General features: G+C 42.7%; 2 protein-coding genes across 3 annotated transcripts in view; both read left to right on the forward strand.

Annotated features, from left to right (window-relative positions):
- The window catches only part of LOC311025030 (uncharacterized protein), a 375179-nt gene that overhangs the window by 20130 nt on the left and 328870 nt on the right, over positions 1 to 26179 (forward strand). The gene's annotated exons all lie outside the window — the stretch shown is intronic.
- LOC311025007 (NACHT, LRR and PYD domains-containing protein 1b allele 5-like) lies at positions 602 to 15973 on the forward strand. 2 transcript variants are annotated; one of them, XM_084027667.1, is made up of 12 exons: positions 602 to 739; positions 1509 to 1787; positions 2538 to 2596; positions 2695 to 2768; positions 2882 to 3096; positions 4225 to 4475; positions 4560 to 4688; positions 4971 to 5106; positions 5236 to 5265; positions 5408 to 5455; positions 7799 to 7858; positions 14665 to 15973. In XM_084027667.1, the coding sequence occupies exons 1-12, from the start codon at positions 634 to 636 to the stop codon at positions 14937 to 14939; spliced, it is 1662 nt and encodes a 553-aa protein (XP_083883793.1). In that variant the 5' UTR covers positions 602 to 633; the 3' UTR covers positions 14940 to 15973. The 2 variants fall into 2 exon arrangements, with proteins under 2 accessions (XP_083883793.1, XP_083883794.1); XM_084027668.1 differs by having other exon boundaries at positions 7799 to 7863; positions 14665 to 14855.

Below are 26179 nucleotides of genomic sequence, written 5' to 3' on the forward strand. Positions count from 1 at the left end.
GAGCAACACTTTGTGGATGAACATCAACCTACACTGTTGCTGAACGTGAGTGTGACTCTATTTTACATTTTAAATCATCATAAATGATCAAACGAACCAAACAGTGAGTTTCTTAAATTGCCTCTCACTGTTAATGTTGAGCTCTTAAGTAATAATGTTATGATGGAAAAGAGAGAAAACCATTTCTTTGAGCTCCTGTTACAGAAACATGATGCGTTGTATGAGATCAGAAAGGAGTTATTAATTAACATGAATTAAAGGATGGAGGGACTCATATTTGACTTTGATGTTAAGAAATTAAAACACTTAATACTTCAAAAGAAAATGAAATCAGTAGAAAATATATTAGTGTATCATTGTCTTGAGTGATCATGCAGAAAAAAATAATCTCATAACATTTACACTCGACGTCTATAACTGACAAAATGCAAATAAATTAATCTTTAACCGTCCCAATTGGGAAATTACACATTTACACAGGATTTGAAACGGATTCTTTTGGAAACAGTGAAGACTTTGAGTGAGGAGGAGCTGAAGAAATTCAAGTGGTTGCTGAAGCTAACGCTCTTCATGAAGAGGGTCCGACACATAAACTGGGAAAAACGGTACAGCGCAGACCTACTGGTGAAACTGATGGTGGAGACCTGTGGTTTGCTGTCTTGGGAGGTGACCATCGACATTTTAAGGGACATGAACAGGACTGATCTGGTGACGGGAATGTCCAACTCAGGATTCAAAGGTCAGAGAGAAAAATAGAAATATATTTTAAAGAAAGTGGTTAAAACTTTATTTTACCACCCATGAAAAATGTTATAAAATAAATAAAAAGGGCAGCAAAGCAATAACATGCAGCATCAGCCAATTGAATCCAGCCTCTTTGATTTTTGTGATGTCACTGGAATTAATTTGGTGTAATTCTTTTTAAATGTACAATTTACAGTAAAATACAGTACATATAGGCCAAATAATCACATTTTGCTGTTGACTTTAATCAGCACCTCTGTTACGATAAGATAAACCTTTATTAGTCCCACGGCGGGGACATTTACAGGATTACAGCAGCAAAGAGGATAGTGCAACAACAAGAGGCAAAACAGAATGTAATAAATAACAGATATGAAAAAATACTACTATTTAAAAATGTAATCAAGTACAGACTGAGTAGTTGAGTTCACATTATTGTATAATAGAATATATGACATTTTGATTGACTGTCAATGAGGACAGTTATTGGTTTGATCAGGCTACTGGGTGCCGTGTTTATCATGCAATATTATTGTGGATTGGTACACAATGAATATTAAATTAAATAGTTTGACACAATTTTCACATTATAATCCTATCAAAGGAAGTATTTGTTGCATGGCTTCTGTATTGAGTGAGTAGAGTGTTCTGAAGCAGAATATGGTATTTTCTAATTATTTATTTATATTTTGTTCAAAAGCAACTAAGTCTTTTAAAGTCTGATTTGGAATCGGTCAGTTATTTTCTCTTTTCTTCCTCCTCAGAGAAAATGTCAGTCCAGTTGAAGCTTTTGGAAACGCTGGAAGATTTCAACTACGATGAGCTCGAGAAATTCAAGCATGTCTTGCAGGACAGTAAAATGGAGAAAGGCCTCCCAAGAATCTCCAGACAGAGAATGGAGCTGGCAGGCAAAGCCGAGATAGTGGAGCTGATGATGGAGACCTACAGCCAACAGGCTTTGGAGGTGACCAGGGAGGTTTTAACGCAGATGAACAGGAGTGATCTGGTGCAGAGGTTGTTGGACGTTAGGTCAGGATCCAAAGGCAAGTTGGTTTTTGTTTATTTCACTTTAATGCCTTTTTTTTCTTAAATCAAATTTCATGTGGACGGTCAAACAGCCATTTGAATTTGTGGTTTGAATAACGTCCGTTGAAGCACATCCTTCGATTAGATCAGATCAGTCAGTGTTTCAGCCATGCAAGGGGCTCCATGGTAACGTCGGTGTTTGTCCTTCGGTGTGACGGACACACTGCACCATTATTGGATGCATCACAATTACATTTTGTCCAGAGATCTTGATGATGATCCTGGACTTTTCGCTCAAGTACCAGTGAACTCTTGCATGGAGTGCCAAGAAATGTTGTTTCCACATTCATTGTGCTTTGAGGATGCATCGTAATCACTTTGGTGATCCTCAGACGTTTCCTTGAATTATTATTCTCCAGGACTTTAATTGCAACACAAAAAGGCTGCCGAACTAACTACATAATGATGACGATTTGTAAACACTGTAGCTGCTCCATCAACACTTAAAATAACATAATTTAGACATAAATACAGCAGCGACCTTGTTGATGGACCGTAGACAGTCTCTGGTTCCTCCACATAGAACCTCACATTAGACCCAACCAGACTATCGTAGACCTCTGCGAAACCACTACGATCTCAGTGAGAATCTCAGTGCTGACAGGCTTTCCCCCTCATGCTAATTATTCACTTGAAATATTTCAAGTTAAATACCACATTAATCACATGACCTTATATATCAAAATAACAATTTGAAACAAATTCAGACATGTCTTCTCAAGGGCCTCTGGGACGCATGGAGCCTGAGGGTGGTGGAAACGTTATGGTAATCCTCACATCAGTTCATCACTTTCATTTGTTCATTTATGTGATGTTGCAAAAAGCCTCATCTCCACTTATTTCCAAACATCTGGTCCTCTGCAGCAGGACTGCAGCGACTGGACTAAAGTTGAACCTGACGTGAACAGTGCAGATGCAGATGAGGCTCCGACATACAGGTGAAGAAAGAATAAGGTCCTAAAACCTGCATCACAGCAAACTGGAACTATATTCTAGGGATATATGCTCATCTTTTTTATTTCATTTGTTATTTTTCTACGGCTTGCTGTAGCCTACAGTCTGACGCGGGAAACTTTGAATGCAGCGTCTCTGGCTTGCGCTGGGTCTGCAAGGAAAAGGTCAGCTTAAAGTATCAGTTCTGCTCTTGGGAAGGACATATGCAGAGGATGGAGTGGATGCAATACATGCCTGCAGGTCCCCTAATGGACATCACAGTCAGCTCCGGGAAGCTATCTGAAGTACAGCTGCCACACTGGATCTGCATAGGTAAGTGGACAGAACGTGTGCTTTTAAAAGGTCCCATATTATGAAAAACAGGTTTTCTCTGGTCTCTACACCTATAAACTGGTCCTCCCTGAGCCCGTCAACTCCCAGGATGAGGAAAACAAGCAATTCCTGCATGGTCTCTGCAGCCCACCCTCTGGTAAAACGGCGCTCCTACAGGCTGTTCAGATTCAGCTCCTGTTGTTACGTGACGAAAGGAGTCATTTGCATAGACCGAACTTCTCTGCACGATGATGGGCGATATCTGAGAGGGGGTGTTTCGCAACACAGCACGGAGAGCACGGCCCGACAGTGGGGACTGACAGCCCGGAGAGTGTGGCCCAGCGGCCCGACAGCTCTCAAGCATGGAGAGCGGGCCCGACAGCGCAGACGTACAGTGCAGCCCAACTTACCGGTTGTGGCGCTGGGTGATCCGGCTGGTGCTCCGTGAATCAATCCCGGTGCGGGTGAAGCTGGAGACAATTCTCCCCGTCTCAAGCACTCTGGTGCGTCTTCACTGCTGCCTCTGGTCGGACGGAACTCGGGGGCGCGTGTCAGACAGACCGCCGTGCACGACGGTCCGCATCTGCATCTTGCGTTTGATTTTAAATGACAGTGTGTCGGATACGGTCCGTGTTAGCTTGTATGTGTGTGCTAACCACTTCACATCGGGCTGCTTCAGTAACGAAGGTCAGTACAAAGCTGGCTTTGCCTCGACACGGACCCTCGTAAAAGGATCTGTCCCCAAAATACGGGACCAACAACTTCACCTGAGACACATAGGCAAGCCATAGAGATACATCCACGTAAACATTGGAGCATACTACCGCTAGCGGCATCGTCTCCGTCTCTCTCCAAGTAGGCGATGACAGACGGAGCTCATTAGCATTTAAAGGTGCAGGCACAGAACCAGCCTGTTCTCAGCAGAGCTCATTTGAGCAACTTTTAGACAGCTGAAACTCAGGACCATGGATGGGTTTGGGGTAATGCATATCGAATACTGTGTTGTTGGACCTCTGATAGCTGTGTGGAATTGATGAAAAACAGTATAATATGGGATCTTTAAATTCCAGACAGCATGAGTACAACAGCTGATGCAATCCTTATGTTATGTGCTCTTATGTTTTGCAGACGACAACCCTGAAATATGGGACAAGTTTGCAGTCCTGCACATAGAGGACTCTGGAGATGTTGTGGAGAAAGCGTCCGAGGTCACATCGCACCACGTCAAACTGTCCGAACCAGTTTTCTCTCCGAGAGCGATCCTGATGAAAGTTGGCTTTCCAGTGAAGATACTGTGTGATGTTTTAATATACAAGATCAACACAGCATTCCTCACACTCCATGTTTATCTGATCCCACGTGATCCTGGTCTAAAAGAGGTTATTTAATATCTTACTGTCACTAATGCCACAAATCACGTGATGAAATCGCAGCACAGGCAACTCGTGTTTTTGTCCCAACAGCAACTGGACAAGAGGAAATTATCCTACGGACACAAAATCATCGAAAAGCCGCCGCCAGATGAGTACCTGAAAATGCAAGATCGTTTTGTCCTCACAGCAGATTTCCACGGTGCAGAAGTTAAACCTAAAGTATGTTTGACTGAAATAAGATTATTTCAGTGCTTCAAAACTAAAATCAACCTTTTTATTTAAATATCTATGAACAATGTGAGCGTTATGTTATTATGAATATTTAAATAACATTCAAATATCTGAAATCATGACATTTTACCAATTTTTGGTAGTTATATTCATAATTTTTCTGTTCATTGATCTAGATGAGAAAATGAAAAAACTTACTAATCGCTGTTGCAAACTTCTGATGCCGAAAGTCTAACTTTCTTTTCCCATATTTTATTTTTTTTCCCTCAGAACATAAAGCTCAGATATGAAAGCAGTATCCCAAGTTTCTTCGGAGTGTTCATAAGAAATCCAGACGCAGACTTTGCACTCAAGCTCGAACACAGTAAGGAGCTTAAAACAGTATGGGACGATACGATTCGAAAAGGTCAGATTTAAATAATATCACGAGAATTAATCTGCACAGCCTATTAAACACTTTTAACTGTCACTCAAATATGTATCATGAGTGAAGCCAAAATATGTCCATTTTCTTTTCCTCCTTTTTCATTTTCAGAAGAATACCAAAACACCGGTCACATACAAGGTAAGACATGGCTTAACGGTCTGACCGAAGAGTCGGTTTGATCTAGGAGTGGGTTGATAAAACCCAGCAGCATATTAAATATTCATAAACGGTGTTTTGGTCAGAGTGTTATCAGGATGTAACCGTGCTTCCTATATGACAGTTGCAGACATCGCTGGACTGACGTCCTCCACACCTGCTTCCGGTGACCGTGAGTTGTTTTTAACACAAGACATTATATTAATATTTGAAATATTGGAACCAACATTTGTATGTTTTTTAAGCATTGAGGACATGAGGTATTTCTATGTGTAATATTATGTTTGTATATTATGTGTCTCTTTATAATAATAAAAATAATATATATTATTACAATTTAATTATACCATTTATATAAATAATAATAGTAATAATAATTATTAATTAATTACACTCCACAGTGCACCCGAGGCAAATCCATTGTAACGGCAGACTATCGATGTACATATCTGTGTTGATAGAATGTTTGACATAAAACCAACCTTGCATTTTTAAGGATTTATGTCTCAGCAGCAGCAGCAGCGTGTCATACTTCCTAGTAGGCTATTGCAGCGGCGGACTGATATCACCTAGCACTTATAAGTTACCGGTTCTATAATAGTTTGTTTACCTGCTGTCATTGCTACAGACGCAGAGTAGCCTGCAGTGCTAGTTTCTTCAATCTTACGGAAATGGACACTTCTGGAGAATAAACTGAAACTTTTGAAGACTCTGATGAGGAGTTTTCCACCCAAACCCAACCGTACCTGTACGAGCCTGAATATACAGAGGAAGAATTGCGTGAGAGGGATGCTCAAAGGGCAGAACGCGAGTGTCTGGGGAGACCGAGATAGCCCCCGCTGGAGCTGAGAACCGGGACCGAACAAACGGAGACTGGAGCCAGGAGGGAATCCCCCGCAATGCGTCCGAGGGTTTACGGTTCTCCGGACGGAGCAGAGGTTCGGGTTCGCGGTGCGTAATTGTGGGTTCGCGTGGCCGTGGGCTGCCCGGTGTTTGCGTGAGGTCTAAGGGCTTTTCACCCAGGTCTGGGGGCACGAGGCCCGACTGTTCGGCATGGGTCAGGTCTCTATTTACCAGAGGGATTCCCTGCAACGCGTTCAAGGGTTTACGGGTCTACGGACAGAGCAGAGTTCCGGGTTCGTGATGCGTAATTGTGGGTTTGCGTGGCCGTGGGCTGGCTGGTGTTTGTGTGAGCTCCAAGGGCTTTTCAGACAGTCTTGGGGGCATAAGTGCCGACAAATCGGCGATGTTCAGGTGTGTATTTACCGGCTGGATTCTGAGCAGCGTGTCTTAGAGTTTTGAGTCCAACAGAGCAAAGTAAAATTCCGCTGCTGCTGAAAAACTAGTCCCTCAAAAAATGGATGATTTATGTGATGCAAGGTTAGTTTTGTTTCAAATATTATTCTATCAACACAGATATGTACATCTACAGTCTAGTGTTTTAATTTATTTGCCTCGGGTGCACTGTGGAGTCGGTATGAGTGTTTTTAATGCCATGCTAGCTAGAACCATTGACTTGCGCTAGCCATAGCACAAGCGAACTCGGCAACTAGAAGAACTGAATGAAATTTCTTGAAAACGTCTCCAGACGTCTCGAACACACCGGCTGACTTGGAAAATAGGTCTTATGTCCAAAATTCCGAACTATCTACCTTTAATCTGGCATCCAAAAGGGCACTTCATAAAAAAGAGGTGAGGACAAATTAAAGGGACTTAGGGCAGGATCAAGAAATAAGACTCAACAGTGACACGACGGCCGTTAGGGTAACTGCAGCCATCTGCCAAGCCGGCGCGGTAGCGCGCACAAACTCTTCAGTGCAGCTGATGCTGTGACACGGTTATTTATTTACTCGCTGTTCACGTGACTGTTTACTACAAGCCCTCCGCACATGCCTCCGCGGAACTACGTTGGTAGCATACATCTGCGAACAGCATCATGTCAAGCGACGAAGTAAGTAAACAAGTGTTTATTTTAGTGTAACTTTAGGATGACGAATTGCCGCTGATAAAACCTTCGTTTTCTTGTTGGTATTACTTTTTAGTGGACTTTGTGTGGTGGTGGGTCGTTTTCCGGCCGAAGCAGAGTCCATTACTACACATACAGTACTTGAGTCCACCGCGCTTGTCTTCTTCTGGTCTCCAAGCCGTCGAGTACGCGTTCAGCGTGACGTCAAATGACGCATTCAGCGTCATTTGACGTCACGTCCGCCGGACTGCGCGGGAAATTCGGACCACGAATTGCAGTACATCATGCAGCACACAGCCTGTTCAAGGCAATGGGGAGATATGTTTGTGGTCTCATTCTTTTTGGTTTTGAACGCTTCATCACCCATTAGCATTAAAAGACTTAAAGTGAATGTTTATTTTTTCACAAATCCTGCCCTAAGTCCCTTTAAGGAGTAAAAGCATTTTAATCGTCTATCTTTACCGTGAAAGACAGCCTTTTTTGTTTGCTGTGTGTCTGAAAAAACACGCATTAACACTCTTTCATGAAGCTATTTTGAATTTGTTTCAGACGGGAGACCGTCAGCTGGAGCAGCTGCTGTGAACACCGTGGCAGGAGGTGGATGCACAGGTAAGGTGATGTCTTCACAGTGAACGCCTTCGACGCTGCCTGCGACACCGATCAGATTGAGACTGTTGAATTCAAATGAATTAGTTTGACACCTATTCTGTTATTTCTTAGAGTTGGACGAGTAGATTGCTGTAATGTTTGCACATTGAGGATAGAGCCAGGAGACATTTAGCTTAGCTTAGCATAAAGACTGGAAGCAAAGGGAAACGGTTAGCCTGGTTCAGTCCAGAACTCCTAAAAACCACAACATTGGGACGAGCTCGCTGTTCTCCAGTTCCTCCTGTCTCTGTGCTAAACTAAGCTAAATGTCTCCTAGATTTGTGTGTGTGTGTGTGTGTGTGTGTGTGTGTGTGTGTGTGTGTAGTACAGACATGAGGGCTGTATCTATTCAATTCAATTTTATTTATAGTGTCATATCACAACAGAATTCATCTCAGGACACATTGAAAATGTAATAAATCATGAGCATATTCTAGTCCTGTTCAGAGTCCCAACATCCCCAGGAGCGTTGCAGCGACAGTGGCGAGAAAAAACTGCCTTAAAGCAACACTTAAAGTGATGGTTCGGAGTGAAATGCACCCTAGGTAATTTCCACCATGACATCCAGCCAAACACCCCCTCAGAAGCATTTTTAGCGATGGTCAGCAGTGGTCAAGATAGGGCGATTAGCCAAATTACTTGCAATTACTAGCGCTATGGTACTGGGGATATATCTCGTAAATCACTCCACTAATAATGCATGGAATGTTACCAAACTTCTGCAGCAGTACACATAGGGTATGTACTGACAAAACGAGGCATTTGAAAGTTTGTAAGTACACCAGGAGTTTATTTAAAAGAACACTTGCCTGATAGCGTCTATCCTCGGCTGCTATGCTACCGCAGCATAGACGCCACTTCCTTGTTTACCCAGCCGATGCCGTGACGCGAGTTTCACGCGAGAGTATGAAAACGTTTCGCTGAGTTTTTATAAATGCTTGTATTATCAGCTCAACACATTTTTATAAATGCTTGTATTATCAGGTCAACAAGTGTTGATAAGTGTTGACCTGATAATACAAGCATTTCTAAACATTTAGCGAAACTTTTTCATACTCTCGCGTGAAACTCGCGTCACGGCATCGGCTGGGTAAACACCGAAGTGGCGTCTACGCTGCTGTAGCATAGCAGCCGAGGATAGAAGCTATCAGGCAAGTGTTCTTCTTCAAATGCCTCGTTTTGTGAGTATAGACCCTATGTGTACTACTGCAGAAGTTTGGTAACATTCAATGCATTGTTAGTGGGGTAATTTACAAGATATACTCTATGTACCATAGCGCTAGTACTAAGCCATTCGGCTGATAGCGGTTATCTTGACCAATGCTGACCATCGCTAAAAATGCTTCCGAGGGGGTGTTTGGCTAGATATCATGGTGGAAATTACCTAGGGTGCATTTCACTCCGAACCATCACTTTAAGAACTTTTCCTCTTCGGTCCCCCTACAGGTTGGAAGGGAATTGTCCATTACTGCCGTTGTAAATAATTTAGCCTACCCCAGCCTACCGTCGCACGCATGTTATTTGTTTGTATGCAGAACCGGCTCTGGAAACGATGAACGATTTGAACGATGTCCAGTGACAAGGTAGCTAACACCTTAGCTTAGATTAGCTAACATGAGCCATAGCGATAGTTACATATATATTAGCACAATAGCTAACGCCTTAGCTAAGATTAGCTAACATGAGCCATAGCGATAGTTACATATATATATTAGCACAATAGCTAACGCCTTAGCTAAGGTTAGCTAACATGAGCCATAGCGATAGTTACATATATATAGTAGCACAATAGCTAACGCCTTAGCTAACATGAGCCAATAAAATAATCGACAATGTATTGTACACAGATGCACACTTTTGGAAAAAAAATTATAACCGGTATTATTTACAAGTCCAGCAGCAACAAAGCCAAGTCACCATCCGTCTTGCAATTTGTAGCCTCCTTCAGCTCTCGAGTGTGAGCCGGTCCGATATTCACTCTTGTATGAGCTCTTTATTTGTCATGCTCCTGTTTTCTTTTCTTTGCCTCATCGGACATTATACTCCTCCTTGTCTTTGCAGGCTCTGCCATGACACCAATTTAAAAACTACCTAGCTGTGTGTGTATCTACATCAATGACAGCTGGTGCCGAAACCTTGCAGCGAGGGACAGAATATGCACCCCTGATTTAGAGCTTTTGTGTGTCACCTTGCGGCCACACTATCTCCCCCGGGAATTTACCAATTTGTTTGTGTGCGTTGTCTATGTCCCACCCAGTGGTAATGCGGGCAGGGCAGCAAATCTAATTGCAGATTGTGTTCACCGTCATCTAGAAAGCAAGCCTGATGCCCCAATGATGATACTTGGGGATTTCAATCATTGCAGCTTAAATAAAACGCTGCCAGGATTCGACCAATATGTGAAGTGCAGCACCAGGAATAATAATATACTGGACAAATGTTATGGGAATATTAAAGATGCATATACTGCTAGAGCCAGACCTCCACTTAAAAACTCAGACCATAACGTAATCTGCTTCCCACATATCGGTCTGTTTTTAAATCTACCAAACCGGTCACTCAGACGGTGAAGGTATGGACTAATGATGAATTGGGGGAGCTGAAGGGATGCTTCCTTTGTACGGATTGGGATATCTTTCTCAAGGATATGGGCATAGACAGTGCTACAGAAGCAAACTACTGACTACATACATTTTTGCATTGAGTCTGTCATACCCACAAAGACAATTAAACGGTATCCCAACAATAAATCTTATTTTACCCCTGACATTATGGACTGTAATAAAAGGGAAAAAGGCGCTTTCAAGTTGGCGGTCCGAGCGGCCCAAAAGGACCTAAATCTGAAGATAACATCAGCGCGCCATCAACATAAAGAACGGGCAGAGCAAAACTTGGCGGAATGCAACACTAAGAAACTTTGGGACTCAATTAGACATATGACGAACATGGACGCGAAAAAGAAACCTCCGTTTGCTCATAATGAAATTACCAGGGCAAATGAACTGAACAATTTTTATATGCGTTTTAATGTTAATGTCAGTTCTGAGCCAAATCAATTCACAGTAAAATTTTCTGATGACACTGTCATACTTAGCCTGCTTACCAAACATACTAATTTGAGTGTTCATCAACTTGCGGTTGACAAGTTTGTCAACTGGTGTGATGCCCACTCGCTGCTTATTAATACAACTAAAACTGTTGAGATGTTGTTGGATCCTAGATCAATGGGAGACCAGAGCCCTGTGGCCGTCCATGGCCAGGACGTTGTGCAGGTCAAAACATTCAGGTACCTTGGTGTCTATGTTGACAGCGATTTGAGCTGGGGCACACAGGTGGCCAATGTTTGTGCCAAAATTCACCAACGTCTCCATTTCCTACGTAGGCTCAGAGTACTTGGAGTTTGCAAAAATATTATGCAAATTTTTTTATAGAGCAGCAATTGAGTCAATACTCCGCTATGGTATCACCAGCTGGTTTGGTAACTTAACTGTTAAATCTAGAGCTGAAATCTCAAGCCTTGTCAAAACTGCTGGCAAGATTATGGGAATAACACCCCCCCTAAAGCCACAGGATCTTTTTGAGCAGGCGACAATCAGACAGGCAAATGCCATTTTAACAGATAGTTCTCATGTGCTGAATAGTGAATATATTCTCCTGAACTCTGGAAAGAGATATAGGCTTCCCTTGTGCAGGCACAATCGATACAAACATTCCTTTGTGCCTAACCAAGCTTCTCAACAGCAGGAAATGATTGCAATGTTTCTGTATATGTATACGAACATAGGTACCATATGTGTATATGGAAATGAATGTATTATGAGTCAAACTATGGATATATGTGAGTGAATGGATTAATGTATGCTTGAGGTTATGTGATGCTGATATGAATGTATATTTATGATTACAGTTAGAGTAGCGATGTGGATGCATGTGAATGACGTTCACGTCGGCTTGCTGCATGTGCAGGATTGTCCAGTGTGGTCTGTTTACTCCAACAGTCTTTTAACTTGATGTTCTTTTTGTACTGTATGTGTTTTTTATGTATGCAACATGTTCTCTACATGTCAGCCTGTGATAGACTGGTTACCTGTCTGTCTCTACATGTCTCCCTGTGATAGACTGGTTACCTGTCTGTCTCTACATGTCAGCCCTGTGATAGACTGGTTACCTGTCTGTCTCTACATGTCAGCCTGTGATAGACTGGTTACCTGTCTGTCTCTACATGTCTCCCTGTGATAGACTGGTTACCTGTCTGTCTCTACATGTCTCCCTGTGATAGACTGGTTACCTGTCTGTCTCTACATGTCTCCCTGTGATAGACTGGTTACCTGTCTGTCTCTACATGTCAGCCCTGTGATAGACTCGTTACCTGTCTGTCTCTACATGTCTCCCTGTGATAGACTGGTTACCTGTCTGTCTCTACATGTCTCCCTGTGATAGACTGGTTACCTGTCTGTCTCTACATGTCAGCCCTGTGATAGACTGGTTACCTGTCTGTCTCTACATGTCTCCCTGTGATAGACTGGTTACCTGTCTGTCTCTACATGTATCCCTGTGATAGACTGGTTACCTGTCTGTCTCTACATGTCTCCCTGTCATAGACTGGTTACCTGTCTGTCTCTACATGTCTCCCTGTGATAGACTGGTTACCTGTCTGTCTCTACATGTCTCCCTGTGATAGACTGGTTACCTGTCTGTCTCTACATGTCTCCCTGTGATAGACTGGTTACCTGTCTGTCTCTACATGTCAGCCCTGTTATAGACTGGTTACCTGTCTGTCTCTACATGTCTCCCTGTGATAGACTGGTTACCTGTCTGTCTCGACATGTCTCCCTGTGATAGACTGATACCTGTCTTTCTCTACATGTCTCCCTGTGATATACTGATTACCTGTCTGTCTCTACATGTCTCCCTGTGATAGACTGGTTACCTGTCTGTTTCTACATGTCAGCCCTGTGATAGACTGGTTACCTGTCTGTCTCTACATGTCTCCCTGTGATAGACTGGTTACCTGTCTGTCTCTACATGTCAGCCCTGTGATAGACTGGTTACCTGTCTGTCTCTACATGTCAGCCCTGTGATAGACTGGTTACCTGTCTGTCTTTACATGTCGGCCCTGTAATAGACTGGTTACCTGTCTGTCTCTACATGTCTCCCTGTGATAGACTGGTTACCTGTCTGTCTCTACATGTCGGTCCTGTGATAGACTGGTTACCTGTCTGTCTCTACATGTCTCCCTGTGATAGACTGGTTACCTGTCTGTCTCTACATGTCTCCCTGTGATAGACTGGTTACCTGTCTGTCTCTACATGTCAGCCCTGTGATAGACTGGTTACCTGTCTGTCTCTACATCTCTCCCTGTGATAGACTGGTTACCTGTCTGTCTCTACATGTCTCCCTGTGATAGACTGGTTACCTGTCTGTCTCTACATGTCAGCCCTGTGATAGACTAGTTACCTGTCTGTCTCTACATGTCTGCCCTGTGATAGACTGGTTACCTGTCTGTCTCTACATGTCTGCCCTGTGATAGACTGGTTACCTATCTGTCTCTACATGTCTCCCTGTGATAGACTGGTTACCTGTCTGTCTCTACATGTCGGCCCTGTAATAGACTGGTTACCTGTCTGTCTCTACATGTCTCCCTGTGATAGACTGGTTACCTGTCTGTCTCTTCATGTCTCCCTGTGATAGACTGGTTACCTGTCTGTCTCTACATGTCTCCCTGTGATAGACTGGTTACCTGTCTGTCTCTACATGTCTCCCTGTGATAGACTGGTTACCTGTCTGTCTCTACATGTCTCCCTGTGATAGACTGGTTACCTGTCTGTCTCTACATGTCAGCCCTGTGATAGACTGGTTACCTGTCTGTCTCCACATGTCAGCCCTGTGATAGACTGGTTACCTGTCTGTCTCTACATGTCTCCCTGTGATAGACTGGTTACCTGTCTGTCTCTACATGTCAGCCCTGTGATAGACTGGTTACCTGTCTTTCTCTACATTTCAGCCCTGTGATAGACTGGTTACCTGTCTGTCTCTACATGTCAGCCCTGTGATAGACTGGTTACCTGTCTGTCTCTACATGTCTCTGTGTGATAGACTGGTTACCTGTCTGTCTCTACATGTCTCCCTGTGATAGACTGGTTACCTGTCTCTCTCTACATGTCTCTGTGTGATAGACTGGTTACCTGTCTGTCTCTACATGTCTCCCTGTGATAGACTGGTTACCTGTCTGTCTCTACATGTCGGCCCTGTGATAGACTGGTTACCTGTCTGTCTCTACATGTCAGCCCTGTGATAGACTGGTTACCTGTCTGTCTCTTCATGTCAGCCCTGTGATAGACTGGTTACCTGTCTGTCTCTACATATCAGCCCTGTGATAGACTGGTTACCTGTCTGTCTCTACATGTCAGCCCTGTGATAGACTGGTTACCTGTCTGTCTCTTCATGTCAGCCCTGTGATAGACTGGTTACCTGTCTGTCTCTACATATCAGCCCTGTGATAGACTGGTTACCTGTCTGTCTCTACATGTCAGCCCTGTGATAGACTGGTTACCTGTCTGTCTCTTCATGTCAGCCCTGTGATAGACTGGTTACTTGTCTGTCTCTACATATCAGCCCTGTGATAGACTGGTTACCTGTTACCACCCCCGACCCTGAATACAGGATAAGCGGTGGACAGTGGATGGGTATATTTCTTAAATGTTCTAGAAAGTGATGTCACCAGGTAGGCTGTTGACCTGAATCCAATTCTTTTTCTTTCCCTCTAGCCTCAGGCGATCACTTCGTGGATAAACACCAGTGTGATCTGATCGACAGAGTGAACAACATTGAACCAATCTTGGATCATCTCCTGAGAGAAGTTGTAATCCAGCAAGAATTTTATGACAGAATGTCTGCCATTCCAACCACCCGGGAGAAGATGAGAAAACTCTACGGAGGTCCCCTGAATGCAGCCGGACGCGACGGAAAAGACGTCTTCTTCAAAATCCTCGAGGAGAAAGAGCCGTTTCTTGTTGCCAGTCTCAAGAAGAAGAACTCATAAATACTGTGTTGAATTCTCCTGTTTTCTGCATCGCAAAGCAAATGTCAGGCCAGACCCCCTACAACGGTTTAGTTTGTCACCTTTTCCACCCTCATGAGTTTGCAGGTATGGGTATAGTAGTGTATCTGCTGCTGAGGTAGGAGATCATAGAATATATCAGTATTATTGCACTGTCACTGTCTCAACGTGTCATATAAAGCTTTTGCTAATGTAAATATCTACAAGCAAGAAATTAGCTCAAATTGTTAACACAACCTTGAATGTCGATATCAGCACAGGAACTACAGGGAGCCTTCACATGCACATCCTGGGGCAATAAAAGCCTACACACAGGTCCAGCAACAGGTATTGTTTACTGGTAGGAACCATGAGGAATTCCTAGTTTTACTCCGTCAAGCTGATTAAAGCTACTAAAACATTGCATCTATGTTTGTTGTTGTGAGTTTCTCTTTTTGGGGGTGAACCAGGGTCTAATGCAGGACTTTAATGCCGAAATGGACTATCCCATCCATAGTCATGGCAGGCCTATGTTCTGTTGTTGCTTTACATTATGAACTAATATAAACGTAGATTAATCTGACAGCTATCTTCCTCTCACCTTTGGGTCCTGAGCTGATCTCCAGACGGCCTCGGCACCGGATCAGATCCTGATTCCACGTCCATGAGAGCCTCCCTGGTCGCCCTCTATTACCTTTTGTACGCCTCTATTCTGATCTGGTTTCATGTTTTTGTTTTGTTGCCTTGGGTTCATCTCCTGCCCGATCACCAACTCGTCCCAGATCCACCCTCATCTGCAGTTCTGCACGGCAATAATCAGTTGATTCCCTCACCTGAGCCTTCCCGCCCATTTACTGGACTTTCATTAAGCTACGTCACTGTAATGCGACGGCTGATGAACGGCTTCCGGTCCAGCAGCTCCTCTTTCCGGTCGCTGTTACAATCAACTCTGTTGCCTGTAAACCAACTGACCAACACAATAATGTGGATTTAACCGTTCAGTTATATTTTTGCTATGTTAACCTTTTAATTTGTTATTGTTCTGCCCCGCGGGGCTTTGGGTTTTGTTTCCGGTGGGACACTTTTCAGTGACGGACCAGTCTGAATTAGCCGCCGGCAGCGCGCTACCTAACGTGATGTATTGTGGGTTGAAATGGCATGGGCATGATGGCTAGAATTGTGTCCGACTTGGCAGCCGACTGCAAAGACGTCACAGGGTCGCGACCATATCACGTGACCCAAAACATCGCGGGAACCAGAGCTGCGTTTCAATGGGCGCGTTTCGGATCGCATGCATTTGCGCCGATGCATGAACGAGACTTGAGAGTTTCCGCCGGAACTCTTCATAAACACGTCAAGTTCCCACCACGTCCAAGTCGGACACAGGTGCACTTCACGGACCGTTTTTTTTTTTTTTTTATTTAAACTTTATTAATAATTGTATACATAACAAAAACTGTCGCTCCAGGGGAAACTTCACGCACTTTGGACAAAGAATATGGCCTGCTCAGTGACGCTGGCTTTCTTCGTCGCTGACGAACTCGAGCCGAGGCATTTGAAGTCCCGTTGTTGACGGAGGCTGAGGAATTTTCTCACGTGGGAAATACCACGTGGTAATTCTAACCAACTAGGGCAACGTTGAGGGGAGTGTCTTATGTCCGCACTTATTTCAGACCATCTGCAGAGAAAAGCATGCGAAGGGAGGTACCTGGAGATACCGCGAGTTTTTAAAGTCATGTGACATGTCGCAAAGGGAAGTTATCACCAGCATTTGTGACGTTTTTTTCCCAGAATGCCTTGTTTTGCGAGGCAAATGCATGCGCATGCTTGATTCGAAACGCACCTAATAACAGTTTGAGTCGCCCTCGCTCACTTGCCCTCGGGGGAATCCCCGCCGCCATCTTAAGGGCTGTTCCATTTCGCTGAACAGCTGAAGTGAACTCCGTGAGATCGACCCTTGAGGGCTGAGTGATCGAGTGAACAACGATGGCCACTTCAGAGCTGTATATCACCCACAATGCATTGCAGTGGTGCACGAAAAATATGTCCATGCGGTGGCGATAATGAACCTCAAACACCATTGTCTGCTTTCTATTCACCACCAAGGAAGAAGAAGAAAGTAGAAAATGAATTCACTGCCTATTCCAAATTACACAAAATATGCGGAGACTCATTTCATTGAGACGAAGACGTATTCTGCGCTTGATGGCAATACGGCTGCTTATATACTTACACTTGTAAACGTTGGGCTCTGCCATAACTCTGCAACAGACAGTCGAATTGCACAATTTAAGAAAATGAATTAAATTGAATTCGTCTATTTGACGTCTAATTAACGTCGGTCAGGCAGCTCGATTCGACGTCTACCAGAGGTGCTGAAATTAAGTTTTTCTGACGCCGTTCTCATGACCGACGTCATTTCGACGGCATATCAACCTTTGTCAAAATACACATGTAATGTGTTGCATTTAAAAATATGTTTACCTAAATCTAGTTTCAACTAGTGCCTACATAACTGGCATTACCACATCCATACATTCTATGACAAGCACAGCTCTTGTGCTGCATACATGTGCAATTCTTAATGCTCTAATCTACAACTATTTAAATTAACTTATCAATTTCAGCAAAAAAAATCCTTAAAATGCAGAGGTCAAAAAGTCCAATAGACAACACCAGCAAATTTCACATTTGCAAACTTAAAATATCACAGGAATGGTGAACCTGGTCAAAACTTTCATAGTAAATAAACTCACCTGTGATAAAGTAAAAAATACTCGAGTAATGTTCACCCATACTGTAAAATACAAGTAGTACATGGACTAATCTCAGGTAAAAAAAAGAAAAGAAAAAAAGACAGCATCAGGACCAGATATATGTAACGAGTTATCTATGTATTGAATAATTGAATAAAAAACGAACATGTATATTGGAACAAATGTTTTATTGACTTCCTTTTTATTGCAGTCCTGTGGGGGTCTGCCCCTTGCCCCCGCTCCTTGCTGGGGCATGTTTAAGGTGGTTCTGAATCACACTCTCTATTTCTGCATCTGTGGCCTTTGGACTCCATCTCTTCACAGCAGCTGGAGAGAGGGCATAAGAAAAAAATAAACATTTTTACAGAGCGCCTATTCAGATGTTAAATGCACTTTATAGATGGCAAGAACAAATTATAGAGCGAAAACCTTCTGCGCATGCTCCATCTCTCCGTCACGTTTTAGGTGTATGTCAAGCGACACCTATAGGCCTGGCATATGAACTACAGCGTTTTCGGTGGATCCGTCTAGATGCAAATATTCTTGAAACAATGCCCAGGAAGACGGAGAAAAAAATAAAATTTTCTCCGTCTGGACGGCCCCTTAAAGTGTTATGGTTCTGTAACGATGCTAAACCGAGAGTTGCACAGATGTTCGGCTCGGTTTAGCATCGAGCACCTCACGTAGCCTGTGAGCTAACTCAGGGCTAGTTTCACACGGCAGCTAACTCGGCTGCTAGCCGCCGCTCGGTTACGGATAAAAGCAACAAAAAAACAGCTATCTGTAACAATACACGATGCAGCAACAAAATCAAAACTCTAACATGCAACTGATAAACGTATAATGTCTTACCAAACACGGTTTCATTTTAAACTACAGTACTTTTAGTAAAGTGTCTCCTCGTCAACTGACGCTGCAAAGTTCTTCTTGCGCATGTGTAGGAAACCGCTAGGTGCGCTAACTACGCAAGGAAAAATAGTTCCTAGATGGATGCTAGAATCACAAACATTTTAGCCCACATTGCCAATATGATACTACATTATTTTCTTAAATTCACGAACATATTTCCATTATTTCGAATAGTTTTGAACATTCGTGCGTTGATATGTCGTTGAAACGACGTCTAAATGACGTTGGTAATTTCAGCCCCTCAGGTAGACGTCAAATCAACCTGCCTGCCCGACGTTAATCAGACGTCCCGACATGATTGGATATCTGCATCTCGACACAGCAGTAGATAGAGGAAATCATTCTTGACAGTGTTTTTTCAGTTAAATATGTTTTCTTTGAGATCGTATTCCCCCTAATGTTATCATGTCGAAAAAAAGTCGAATTAAAGTCACGACGTGACGCGACGTCGATTAGACGTCTTCATCTAGATGCAGGTCGAGAAAATGTTTGCTGGGTATGTATGTATTTATGTATATATGTGTGTGTGTGTGTGTGTGTGTGTGTGTGTGTGTGTGTGTGTGTGCAGGGCCGTAGCCAGCTATGAGGTCACCGAGGTCCGGACCTCGGTAAAAATTTCTGAGAAAAAAAAAAAAGTGGGCCCCGAACAGCATATTAACACACCGCTACCGGACAGCTTTTATTTTGAAACCACAGGAAGTTATCTATCGGCGGAAGTCGCGGGAAATTTACAGAAGAGTTGACCACAGACGAGTTGACAGGTGAGTGACAGCTTTTAAATATTATGCTACAAGCAGAATAAGTTAAACCAATGATCGACGTGATCCAACAGTGTAAACTTGCTGTATTGAGCCACTATTTTCGGTCTTAGTCGACACAGTAGGCTAAGTAGCCGAACGTATGAGGAGCGTTCGGATGGAGTCCGGCAGACAGCAGTCAGACCGGGTGTAACTGCCACACATTCAGTTATAGGCTACAGTTGCTTCTGTTTGGGGCATGTTTTTGTTGTGGTTCTGGATGGTGTCACTAGGAGGCGCTGTAGCGGTGGTCGGACTTGTGCGCAGTTGCAGGTTGAGTGGCAGAGAAGAAGCGATCTCAGCAGAGAGAAAAGGACAGCATGATTAAGAGAAAAGCAAGAGAAAAGTGTGTAAATCATAGAAAGACAGAAATAAGAAGAAACTCAAGCTAATCCCTCACTCGGTATCCAGCCAACAAGGTTAGTTTTGTGTATTTTATTTTCTAAAAGTAATTGTAATTGTCAAATGTATTTGTTTTATGCTAAGCTAATTGTCGTTTTATATGTCTGTTTTTCTTTAGTTTTCACGGTGTAATTTATATGGCTCTATGCAAGATGGACGCTAATAAATTCATCAGTTGAGGAAACCACTTGTGTCTGTGGTACCTGAGGGAATTATACCGGGCAGGGGTGGACTGGGACAAAAATTTGGCCCTGGACTTTTTGGTCCAGACCGGCCCACTACAATCCGCGCGCAGATATCGCCCCGTTGATGTACAAACACATAAGTTCTTAATAACACCACTATACTAAACAATATCCCTTTATATTCTGAAGCCTTGAATAAAATAAATGATACGCATTGTGTTGCTCACTTGCTCTTAAGAAGGATACTGGAGAAAGGATTTAAGATTCAAGAGTGTTTATTTATCACTCACTCATACAGGTACAAGCAGTGAATCATGACATTGGCAGGCTGGCAGCCAGGTACTGCAGGTCACTCAGAAACCACACACAAATAGAGAGATTTGTGATTAACTAGATTTAGTTGTAACACACCACATCATCCAGAGTTTGCTATTTATTATGTCAAGTAAAGTTCATAGACAGTTAAGCAACCGTTCTGAAGCATTTATTTGAATGAATGTTTATCCACACTATTCTGGAAGGCACATACCTGCTACCTCCTTCACATGGAGTCTCTTCTTCCTCAACATTTCTTTCAGCCTCCTCCTGCACCATAAGGGCAGTGATGGGAGCCTCTCTGTCACTGTCAGACTCACGTGAAGGACACGGACCTGCTTCGGTGCTGCTAGCTCCGCCTTTGCGTTTTTTACTTTCCTTCTCCATTTTTGTTTTTCGTGTGGTGTTATGTTGTTGTTGGACGAGGGGGGGGGGGGGGGTCTAGAACATGCGTGGGTGGGACTCCTGGGCCTCTAAAGCCTCTCATAGGGCCATTCTGTAGACAGACAAGCCACCGGGCCAATCATCACCTCTCTGTCTGCAGCTGATCACTGTGGGCCGAGCTGGTGCACGTCTCTCTCCCCGGGCCGCCCGGGAGAGTTACACTAGTTATCAAAGCAAGGCGAGGCATGGCAAAAAATAAAATAAATAAAATAAAAAATTAAAAACGGCCATCCATCGGCCCATTAGTGACCGGCCCACCGGGAAAAGTCCCGGTACTCCCGATGGCCAATCCACCCCTGATACCGGGTGACATTCAAGTAGACGAGAGAGCGACGGTAAAACTTGGGGGAGATCGGCAAAATATGTTGTGGACGGTCACGGGAACGCTAAACGTCCGACTCCCGAGATAAAACATTTTGGGCTGCCCTGGCGGTATCTCACCGCGAGTTGGTAACCTAAGGCTCATAGCGTAGCGTGTGTGTGTGTGTGTGTGTGTGTGTGTGTGTGTGTGTGTAAACAATAAGATAATAAGTGATCATGATGAGAACAGTCTCTCTATCTCATAGGCCATAGGCTTATAATGTTAGGCCTATGTATATAATCAATAAGGTCCAATCAACCTCTTTTGATTTCCCCCTACAGAAGAAAAAAACAAATCAGTGACTGTCTGAAGAATGAAAACTGTCAAAAAGAAAAAAAATTCAACAGAGTACGTTGGATTCATTCAAAAGAAAAACAAGCAGTGTGAAAATGAGGACAGAGAAGGGGAGAATGAGCAGAGGAAACAGGAGGATAGAAAGAAGTGCGGAGCTTCTGCAAAGAGTGGAGAAGAGACAGGACAGAGCAAAGAACTATGTGGAAAGACAGGAGAGACGAGAGGAGAAGAGGTAGGGCAGAGCAAAGAACTATGTGGAAAGACAGGAGAGACGAGAGAAGAGGTAGGGCAGAGCAAAGAACTATGTGGAAAGACAGGAGAGACGAGAGAAGAGAGGAGAAGAGAGAGGGCAGAGTGGAAAACCAAGTGGAATGGATGAACAGAGAGAATGGAGTGGAGAATCAGGAGGACCAGTTCAGTCAGAACAACAGAGGGGACCAGAAACACAGACAGGAGAACAAATAGGACCAGAAACACAGACAGGAGAACAAATAGGACCAGAAACACAGACAACCTTCAACTCCAAAAGGTAATTCATGTTATACAGATTCTCTGTTGCAAAAGTACTCAGGGTGATAATTTTAACTTCTGTTTGTGTATTCTATGTCATTTCAGAGGGCCAATGCAGAGAGAGGAGCATGTGGAGACTGACTGACTGACTGACACACACACACACACACACACACACACACACTGCTAGCACAATAAAAACATTCTTTTTTTTGCCAACAAGTGTATCAGTGTACTTATTTTTGTAGGTGACATTTTGGTATGGTTTGTGCAAAAACTGGTAAAAGGGGTGTCTTTCCTGGGACGGACCTCACTAATTTTGAAATCCTGGCTACGGCCCTGTGTGTGTGTGTGTGTGTGTGTGTATATATATATATATATATATATATATATATATATATATATATATATATATATAAAACATACATAACATATCCTCTTTGGTTTGCTGCTGTGTTCTATCGCTTGAGCACTATAGTCACGTTGACTTTGTTGTCCGACTTGACGGCGTTTGGCTGCTGTCTCTTTTAGAGCCCGCCCCCTCAGACACCTGCATCTCTCACTGCGGTCAAGCCAGCCGACACATCATGAACGACAGTCAAGCCAGCCGACCCAGTTTTTTTGCTGTACGTGATAATAGTATCTTTACGGTAATAATGTCTCAGAACTGGTTTCAAAATAAAAGCACTCGTCGAGTGCATAGCGAAAGACTGTCAACGAAAGCAAATACTGTCAACGGAAATGGACGGACGTTGTGATATGTACTTTCAAAATAAAGGCTCAAATAATTGACAATTGTAATCTTAAGCCAATAGTTTTTTTATTGGAATTTCTAACAAGGCCATGTTTCTACATTCTAATTTCACTTCAGGGTAATAGTAGACGTACACTGCCTCATATTGCCACCCAGGAAGTTTCAAGTCTTTCCTGTGTCTTTCAAACTAAGGTAAACTTAAGTGTTAAATATGAGACATATTACACATGATTTTGGATTCAATTTAAAAGGAAACGCCCTGTTATCACAGACTAATTCCATTTCAGGGTAATAGTATATGACCTGGTAGTGTGACCCAGTAAGTATCAAAACATTCTGATGTATAGTTTCAGAGTAAAAGCCTGTCAAATATGAGACAAATTACAATTGATTTTGGATTCAATTTAAAAGGAATCGCCCTGTTATCAAGGAATAATTCCACTTCAGAGTTATAGTATATGACCTGGTAGTGTGACCCAGTAAGTATCAAAACATTCTGATGTATAGTTTCAAAATAAAAGCCCGTCAAAGTGTCAAATATGAGACAAACTACATTTGATTTTGGATTCAATTTAAAAGGAAACGCCCTGTTATCAAGGAATAATTCAATTTCAGGGTTATAGTATATGACCCTGTAGTGTGACCCAGTAAGAATCAAGACAATCTGATGTATAGTTTCAGAGTAAAAGCCTGTCAAATATGAGACAAATTACAATTGATTTTGGATTCAATTTAAAAGGAATCGCCCTGTTATCAAGGAATAATTCCACTTCAGAGTTATAGTATATGACCTGGTAGTGTGACCCAGTAAGTATCAAAACATTCTGATGTATAGTTTCAAAATAAAAGCCCGTCAAAGTGTCAAATATGAGACACACTACATTTGATTTTGGGTTCAATTTAAAGGGAAACGCCCTGTTATCAAGGAATAATTCAACTTCAGAGTTATAGTATATGACCTGGTAATGTGACCCAGTAAGTATCAAAACATTCTGATGTATAGTTTCAGAATAAAAGCCTGTCAAAATGTCAAATATGACACATATTACACATGATTTTGGATTCAATTTAAAAGGAAACGCCCTGTTATCAAGGAATAATTCCACTTCAGGGTTATAGTATATGACCCCGTAGTGTGACCCAGTAAGTATCAAAACATTCTGATGTATAGTTTCAGAATAAAAGCCTGTCAAAGTGTCAAATATGAGACAAACTACATTTGATTTTGGATTCAATTTAAAAGGAATCGCCCTGGTATCAAGGAATAATTCCACTTCAGAGTTATAGTATATGACCTGGTAGTGTGACCCAGTAAGTACTAAAACATTCTGATGTATAGTTTCAAAATAAAAGCCCATCAAAGTGTCAAATATGAGAATTATTACACATGATTTTGGGATCAATTTAAAAGGAAACGTCCTGTTATCACTGACTAATTCCACTTCAGGGTTATAGTATATGACCTGGTAGTGTGACCCAGTAAGTATCAAGACATTCTGATGTATAGTTTCAGAGTAAAAGCCTGTCAAATATGAGACAAATTACAATTGATTTTGGATTAAATTTAAAAGGAATCGCCCTGTTATCAAGGAATAATTCCACTTCAGAGTTATAGTATATGACCTGGTAGTGTGACCCAGTAAGTATCAAAACATTCTGATGTATAGTTTCAAAATAAAAGCCCATCAAAGTGTCAAATATGAGAATTATTACACATGATTTTGGGATCAATTTAAAAGGAAACGTCCTGTTATCACTGACTAATTCCACTTCAGGGTTATAGTATATGACCTGGTAGTGTGACCCAGTAAGTATCAAGACATTCTGATGTATAGTTTCAGAGTAAAAGCCTGTCAAATATGAGACAAATTACAATTGATTTTGGATTAAATTTAAAAGGAATCGCCCTGTTATCAAGGAATAATTCCACTTCAGAGTTATAGTATATGACCTGGTAGTGTGACCCAGTAAGTATCAAAACATTCTGATGTATAGTTTCAAAATAAAAGCCCATCAAAGTGTCAAATATGAGAATTATTACACATGATTTTGGGTTCAATTTAAAGGGAAACGCCCTGTTATCAAGGAATAATTAAACTTCAGAGTTATAGTATATGACCTGGTAATGTGACCAAGTAAGTATCAAAACATTCTGATGTATAGTTTCAAAATAAAAGCCCATCAAAGTGTCAAATATGAGAATTATTACACATGATTTTGGGATCAATTTAAAAGGAAACGTCCTGTTATCACTGACTAATTCCACTTCAGGGTTATAGTATATGACCCTGTAGTGTGACCCAGTAAGTATCAAGACAATCTGATGTATAGTTTCAGAATAAAAGCCTGTCAAAGTGTCAAATATGACACATATTACACATGATTTTGGGTTCAATTTAAAAGGAAACGCCCTGTTATCACTGACTAATTCCACTTCAGGGTTATAGAATATGACCTGGTAGTGTGACCCAGTAAGTATCAAGACATTCTGATGTATAGTTTCAGAGTAAAAGCCTGTCAAATATGAGACAAATTACAATTGATTTTGGATTCAATTTAAAAGGAATCGCCCTTTTATCAAGGAATAATTCCACTTCAGAGTTATAGTATATGACCTGGTAGTGTGACCCAGTAAGTATCAAAACATTCTGATGTATAGTTTCAAAATAAAAGCCCGTCAAAGTGTCAAATATGAGACAAACTACATTTGATTTTGGATTCAATTTAAAAGGAAACGCTCTGTTATCAAGGAATAATTCAATTTCAGGGTTATAGTATATGACCTGGTAGTGTGACCCAGTAAGTATCAAGACATTCTGATGTATAGTTTCAGAATAAAAGCCTGTCAAAGTGTCAAATATGACACATATTACACATGATTTTGGGTTCAATTTAAAAGGAAACGCCCTGTTATCAAGGAATAATTCCATCCATCCATCCATCCATCCATCCATCCATCCATCCATTTTCCTCCGCTTATCCGGGACCGGGTCGCGGGGGCAGCTGTCTGAGCAGGGACGCCCAGACTTCCCTCTCCCCAGACACTTCCCCCAGCTCCTCCGGGAGGACCCCAAGGCGTTCCCAGGCCAGCCGGGTGACATAGTCACTCCAGCGTGTCCTGGGTCTTCCTCGGGGTCTCCTCCCGGTGGGGCATGCCTGGAACACCTCCCGAGGGAGGCGTCCAGGGGGCATCCGATGCAGATGCCCGAGCCACCTCAACTGGCTCCTCTCGGTGTGGAGGAGCAGCGGCTCTACTTCGAGCTCCCCCCGTGTGACGGAGCTCCTCACCCTATCTCTAAGGGAGCGCCCCGCCACCCTGCGGAGGAAGCTCATTTCGGCCGCTTGTATCCGGGATCTTATTCTTTCGGTCATGACCCAAAGTTCATGACCATAGGTGAGGGTAGGAACGTAGATTGACCGGTAAACCGAGAGCTTCGCCTTTCGGCTCAGCTCTCTCTTTACCACGACGGACCGATACAGCAACCGCATTACTGCAGCCGCTGCACCGATCCACCT

Source organism: Eutrigla gurnardus (genome assembly GCF_963514095.1).
Source record: "Eutrigla gurnardus genome assembly, chromosome: 14".
NCBI classification, from domain to species: domain Eukaryota; kingdom Metazoa; phylum Chordata; class Actinopteri; order Perciformes; family Triglidae; genus Eutrigla; species Eutrigla gurnardus.

What these genes read in the sequence shown, in the direction of transcription:
- LOC311025007 (XM_084027667.1), top strand. Translation starts at nt 634, where the DNA reads ATGGTGGAGACCTGTGGTTTGCTGTCTTGGGAGGTGACCATCGACATT. An exon ending in GTCCAACTCAGGATTCAAAG is followed by an intron (nt 740 to 1,508) that starts GTCAGAGAGAAA and finishes CTTCCTCCTCAG; the next exon opens with AGAAAATGTCAGTCCAGTTG. An exon ending in AAACACCGGTCACATACAAG is followed by an intron (nt 5,266 to 5,407) that starts GTAAGACATGGC and finishes CCTATATGACAG; the next exon opens with TTGCAGACATCGCTGGACTG.